Raw genomic sequence first — 7,185 nt, forward strand, 5'->3', positions numbered from 1 at the left:
GCCTAGAGTACTATTCTATATTAGAAAAGACCTAAAAGGAGAGGTTAATCCCTTTATTAGCGACGATAACGATTTCCTAGCTATCAAAGTACTAGCCTCTACTTCTAGCCTCTATATCTACAATATTTATAACGAAAAAAGCCTCCAAGAAGGGCTAAATAAGACGACAATTCAGAGGCGCCTCCTGCAGGAGATCCTACAGCCTCAGTCAATTATCCTAGGAGACTTCAACACCCACCATCCTAGGTGGAGCCTAGAGGAGCGCAGCCCTAGCACACAAGCAGAGGAACTAGTAGAGTGGATAGATACTCAAGATCTCACTCTACTAAATACTCCAGGGGCAGGCACTTTCTTGAGATCTCATATGCGGCAAGAAAGCGTATTAGACCTTACTTTTGCAACCAGCAATACAGCTGCTAGTATCCTGGACTGGCAGACTATACCTGAAGTAGGTTCTGACCACCACGCTATTCTATTTAGTATCTATACTACTAGCCAGCTACCTAGCCAGCCAGCCAGCCTGCCAAAACAGTATAATACGAAACGAACGGACTGGACGACTTTCAAGGAGACGCTAGGACAGGAGATCAAAGTCCTAGATCTAGAGAAGCGCCTATCAACACTACCTCCTTGCTCGAACTACACCTCAAGAAAGCTTATCCTAGGACAAAATATCCTACTAGAAACTAAGCTAGACGAGCTAGGAGAAGATCTTACGAGAGCTATACAGAAAGCGCTAGAAAAGTCAACTCCACTAGTCAACCAAAAGCCAAAGACGAAGCCCTGGTGGACTAGCGAGCTAGATAGCCATAAGCGAGACCTAAGTAGAGCCTATAGAGCCTACAAGAAGGAGGCAGCAAAGGAAAATAATAGCTCCCTCTACCAGTGGAAACGAGAGTATCTACGTACAAAAAATAGATACCTAAAAGCTATTCAACGAGCTAAACAGAGCCACTGGGAGGCTTTCCTCCAAAAAGACTCACCTAAGGAGATCTTTAAAGCGCTAGCATATACTAAAGATAACCTTAGTACTCGAATACCTGCTATTAAAGGCAAGGAATCCTTCACTAAGAAATGTAAGGCTTTTAGAGAGGATCTCTTTCCTCCGCCTCCTACGACAGCGACCCCCTCCTTCCACATCTACAGGGGAGACAGCAGATGGACCTGGCCTGCCCTGACAGAGGACGAACTCTCCTTTGCCTGCTGTAAGGTGAAAGCCACCTCACCAGGGCCTGATCTGATCAGCCAGGAGGTGATCCAAAAGGTCTACTCAGCGCAGCCAGAAGCTCTATTTAGGATATACTCTACTCTATTCAACCTAGGCTACCACCCAAGGTGCTGGAGAAAAGCAAAGGGAGTCATCTTAAGAAAGCCAAACAAGCCTGACTACTCGATCCCTAAGGCCTATAGAGTTATCTCACTCCTAAACTGCCTAGGCAAAGTACTAGAGAGACTAGTAGCTAGGAGACTAGGTGCACTAGCGGAAACAACAGATCTACTCCACCCCTCTCAACTAGGAGGAAGACTAAAGAAATCCGCTATCGACGCTGCGCTACTCTTCTACAACAACATACAGCAGCAGAAAAGAAAGCAGAAGACTACTACTACTATCTTTCTTGATATCAAAGGAGCCTTCGATCACGTCTCAAAAAACAAGCTTCTTGAAGTCATGAAAGATCAAGGCCTCCCCTGCTGCCTACTAGCCTGGACAAAGTCCTTTTTAGAGGACAGAATACTGCAGCTGTCCTTTGACGGACAGACTGAGGAGCCGCAGGTAATCTCGACAGGAACCCCTCAAGGAAGCCCTGCCTCGCCCATCCTATTTCTGATCTACTCAAAACCACTATTCAATGCAATTCAGACTAATGCGAATATCTACTCCTCCTCCTATATAGACGACCTCCAGATCTCAATATCATCTACGTCAGTAAGGAAGAATATCAAGCTACTAGAAAAGGAGATTCAGAATCTCTTTAGACTAGCAGAGGAGTCAGCCATCCAATTCGATAGCTCAAAGACTGAACTAGTAAACTGGACAAGATCAAGAAAGGATCAAGCTAGAGTACTTACTCTACCTAATCAGGAGATAGTACAGTCTAAGGAGCTAGTTAGATGGCTAGGTGTCTACTTTGACTGCAGCCTCAAATTCAAGCACCACAGCCTTATTAGAAACCAGCAGGCTAGCGCAGCCTTCCACCGCCTTAGCAGGCTAGCTAACTCAAACAAAGGCCTCTCTCCTAGAGCAGTACGACAGCTCTACCTAGCCTGCATCACCAGCGTAGCTGACTATGGCTGCCAAATCTTCTGGAGGGAGCAGCAGACAGCGCTTAACCAGAGACAGAAGCTGCAGAACCAAGCCTGTAGAAAGATCCTAGGATCCTTCAGAACCTCACCTGCCATACCTAGCGAGGTAGAAGCAGCTCTATGTCCTCCTAGAGTTAGACTTAACAACGCCCTACGACAATACGCCTTTAGAGCAAGAAAGCTAGCTCCTAGCCACCCTCTTAATATTGCTATCACTAGTAATCAAGGAAAGCAGCTAGAGCGTATTACTAGATCTATCTCAACAGCTCTATCGGACGATAGTGAGGAGATCAAGCACTACGCCTCTATGCCCTGGAGCTCTACAATGCCCTACAAGACTAATATATCTAAGAAGTCAAAGGAAATCGAAGCAAAGCACCACAAGGAGCTTCTAGAAGACGAATATCTCCTCTCGATCTACTCAGACGCCTCAGCTACAAAGGAAGGCAAGGGTATAGGAGTAGGAGTAGCTTTCTACAAAGGAGCTAGTCTCATAGCTTATGAAAAGGTTAATATAGGATACAACCAGCTAGTCTACAACGGAGAACTAGAGGGTATTACCCTAGGCCTAGAGAAAGCTTTTGACCTAGCAGACGACTACCTTGAAGTTAGAGTATATGCAGATAACCAGGCTGCAATATTCAGACTAAAGACTGCTTCTGACTACCCAGGGCAAGAGTGGCAACTTAGATGCACTATAGCAGCAGAAAAGCTACAAGAAAAAGGCATATTACCTACCATACAGTGGGTACCAGGACACCAGGGCGTTATAGGAAACGAGAGAGCAGACGCGCTAGCAAAGGAGGCGACAAAGCTAGATCCTAGCTCTAGCAGGACGAGCCTAGCTGTAATAGGCACACGAATAAAGCAGCTAGGCGAGCGAGAGTGGCTTAGCTATCTAGGACAATACAGGAGAAAAGCTATTACTCTAAATCCTACTACTTACGCCGCAAGGTACAAGTGGAAGACTAGAAAGCAGATTGCTACTCCTCCTACTAGTAGAGAAGCCTCTAGCGCCTTCTATCAGCTTAAGTTAGGTCACTGCTATCTACGAGACTTCCTATTCAAGCGAGGAAAAGTAGACTCTAAAGTTTGCCCCTGCAACTATCGAGCTACTCAAGACCCTGCACATATCCTCCTTAGCTGCACGCTATACAAGGAGGCTAGGAAGAAGATGCAAGAAACTACAAAGGACCCCCTATCGCTAGCTTTCTTACTAGATACTACAGTAGGCGTACAGGCTACTATTGCCTTTATTAAGGAAACTAGGGCTGCAACGCAGGCCTGGTATAAAGGAAACCTCGACAACTAGGACAACACCTACACTAGGTGCCTTCGCCCTACACCCAACTTACCTCTCCTCTCACCCGCAAGACCTCCTACTACCCTCCTCCACACTAGGCCACGAGCCTCACCTCGATTTAGATAGCCCCCTCCCCCACCTACACCAAATTGATAGCACTACGTAGTTACCTGTAGGCATAGCCTGCACGTCTTATATAGCCTACCAGCTGAGACAGGACGTTAATCAATAATAATAATAATAATAATACGCGCTATCACAAGCTCCATCCTATCTACTAAAGAGATAGAAGAGATCATCTCATATAGGTTCAGACCATGGGACTCTCTTAACTACAATATCTCTATATTAAAGAAATCCAAAGAAGAAGAGGCAGCCGCCCATAAAGATTATATCTAAACAATAGAGGATAACTCTATAGTAATCTACTCAGACGCCTCTAAAACTAAAGATAGAGATAGGATAGGAGTAGGCCTAGCGGTCTATAACCCTAACTAAGAAGAAATCTACGCAGAGACAAAGAACATAGGCGAGTAACAACTAGTCTATAACGGAGAGCTTAAGGGCATTACAGCAGCGTTTAAATACGCTGCTAAAACAGCCTAAAAAGACCAGAATATCCACGTTTACGCTGACAACCAAGCTGCCATCTATAGGCTCTAAAGTCTATTAGATAAGCTAGGCCAACAATAGGTAATTCGGTGCTAAAAAGCAGCCAAAGCTATCCTTAATAGAAAAGCAAAGATCTTCTTAAAATAGGCACCAGGCCATACAGACATAGAAGGAAATGAAAGAGCAGACGCTCTAGTAAAGGAAGCTATAAAATAAATACCAAAAAAATCACAAACAAGCCTAGCCTTCCTAGGCACTAAGATTAAGCTCCTCCAACGAGCTAGCTAGGCAGAAGAGTGGAGAAAGTATAGAGAAAAAGTAAGAGAGAAGAAGACCAGCTACGGAGCTATCTTCGATCTAAAGCTTAAAAACTAACTAGCAATCCCTAGAGGCACAAAAAGAGATATTTTAAGCTCCTTCTACTCTCTTAAGATAGGGCACGGATACTTTAACTCCTATCTAAAGAGAGTAAAGAGAAGAGAATGCGACCTTTATAGATGTGGGAAACCGCAAACTGCAGAGCACCTACTTCAATACTGCGGCTTTTACAGCGTAGAAAGAAACCAGCTTAAAAAGACTCTAAACCAAAAAATACTCAAACTCCCACGACTACTCCATACCACGAGCGGTATAGAAGCTACATTAGCTTTTATTACTAGCACGCGGATAGGAACAAGAAAGTAGCATCTCAGCCAAGAAGGCTAGAAAGAAAAATAAGAAAAATAATAACAAAAGAGGAAAAAAAAAAAAAAGGAAAAAAAAAAAGAATAGTTAAAAATTTGAAATATTTAGCACTATTTCCTTCTCCCTAAGAGAGCTCGCTGGAAGGAAGCCTAGCTGCCCTACATCTCTCCCTGTTACCAAACTGCTCTTAAGCACCAGGCGTCTAGAAAGCTAGCAACAGCTTAGCTAGATATAGGCCGAAGCACCACAGTCACGCAATACAGCACAAAGTATCAAATTGTAACTAGTTAGATAGAACGGCCGTCGGCCAAAGTCCTACATAGCCAACGGCTGATACAGGACTATAATGGAATAATAATAATATTAGTAATTAATAACAACTTAAAGCAGCTAGTAAGAAATAGCTTAAAAATAATAAATAATGAATAAGTTATAGAAGTAATTACTAAGTTATTTATATAACGCTATACCTATTATAGCTATTATAATATATAAAATAATATAAAAATTATTCTATAACTTACAATATCTATATCTCCCAGATTGTAGGTTGAGTAGTCTTCGTTTGTCTTATCCACATGGAGATTCGTAGACTCTAAGCCCAAGTCAAGGTCGCTATAATTCATAGGCTTTTGCAGCGACTCATTAAGGATCGAAGCTAGATAAGACGTGTCATTAGTGATATCGAGGTTTGCTTCGGGAGAGATTTCATCTTAGGCCATTAAGCCTTCTAAAAGCTTAAAAGAATTTAAGACGTTAATAAGCTTCTAAAGGATCTTGATCACTCGAAGCGATACACAGGAATCGTTTTTAAGTCTTTCCATCGCGTCTAAAGCCTAGTATAATCTTTTCCCAAAGGGAAAACGAATTAGATCGAGAAGAAAGCAGCTAAAGATAACAAGGGCAGTATTAAAGGCTAATTAAAACGAAGAAGTGTGGTGTGTAAGCGGTCCCATCAATAAAAAGGGAATTTTTTTTAAAAGGGGCACAACGTACTATAGTAGATGGAAAACCATCGAGCTCCAAGAAGGTGCGGATTTAAACCTAGGCTACCAACAATGTTAATAACACACGTTGCGGAGTCGTAACAAACGTCTACGCTCAACTTAAAAACAAGATCCTTAAAATCCTCTCCATAACTCGTTGAACTTAAGAAAGTAGCCTCCCTCTTCTTCAGAAGATATTAAAGGATGCAGCAATATAGTAGAATCCTAACATTAAGATATCTCAAATATATAACGACACTCAATCTCGCGGATACTAAGTCGTGCTCTGAGAGGCACCACGTCTCCTAATACGTCCTTTCCCATAGTCTTAAGCGCATTGATTTAAGAAGATTCTGCTTCCAAATTTGTAATTCATCCTCAATAGCCACGACATACATTAGGGTTTCGCTATTAACATCCAACAATCTCAAATCGACGTTATTCCCGTATAAGCTTTTAACAATAGAGCCCAAGATCTTATAAAGTTGTCTAGGTAGAGAGGTCAGTATTTAGATACATCAAAGGGTGTTAATTCACGAAGGTATCCAACTAACATAGTTACAATAAAGAAAGTAGCCGAATAGGGCTGTAAGTCGTCACTTCCCGCCGGGCTTACGCCAAGGTCGGTTTAATCGAGAATTTTTTCCAGCGGCATTTCCATTCCATCCAAGTTCCCCTAAATTAGAGGTGGTCTTCCAAGGGTCATACTAAGTGTTCTGTAACTTAGTTAGCCATAATAACACCAAACTTCGAGCAAGGTATGTAATTTACCAGTCCAGAATAAATAGGCCGAACCACAATCTTTTCCTCACTTCACGATATATACCTAAATATTTCCCAGTCAACAAGATAGAGCATAGCCCAATAAGGGTTGCACACTAGACGGCAAGTCCATAGAGAATCCATGTTTCGTGTAGTCATTAGGTAATCTGGCAGTATTAACTTAATAATATCAGGTATTGCACTAAGAAATCTATTAGTAGATGTGACTTAATCAGAAACTATAGATTTATTTTCACCAGTCTCAAGATCAGCGGAGCCGTGACTAATCAAATTATTAAGCGCCAAGGCCTTATTATAAAATACATCAGCATCTACAGCACAAGATTTATCTTGGATTTCCCCCTCAGCGTTCATAAGTGTCGCAAAAGCAAAAATAGCATTCAAGAGACAAAGCCAGCTCTTTCTAGCATCAGAGATGTCTTTGTTCTTCAATAAATAAAAGTTGTTCAGGACCTGCTTTTCGCTAATAAATAGAAACATAGACCCTATACTAGAGAAATAGAGCTTAAGCAG

The 7,185-nt window shown here is 42.2% G+C and overlaps 1 protein-coding gene across 1 annotated transcript; it reads right to left on the reverse strand.

The window, feature by feature from the left end:
* Positions 1-6,879: 6,879 nt before the first annotated feature.
* PSV08DRAFT_180506 (uncharacterized protein) lies at positions 6,880-7,185 on the reverse strand (the record flags this gene model as incomplete). The annotated part of the gene is made up of 1 exon (XM_014217373.2): positions 6,880-7,185. A coding segment is annotated over one exon (306 nt), but the record flags the coding sequence as incomplete, so codon positions are not given.

The sequence above is a fragment of the Bipolaris maydis genome (assembly GCF_028858645.1).
Source record: "Bipolaris maydis strain C4 unplaced genomic scaffold PSV08scaffold_7, whole genome shotgun sequence".
NCBI lineage: Eukaryota > Fungi > Ascomycota > Dothideomycetes > Pleosporales > Pleosporaceae > Bipolaris > Bipolaris maydis.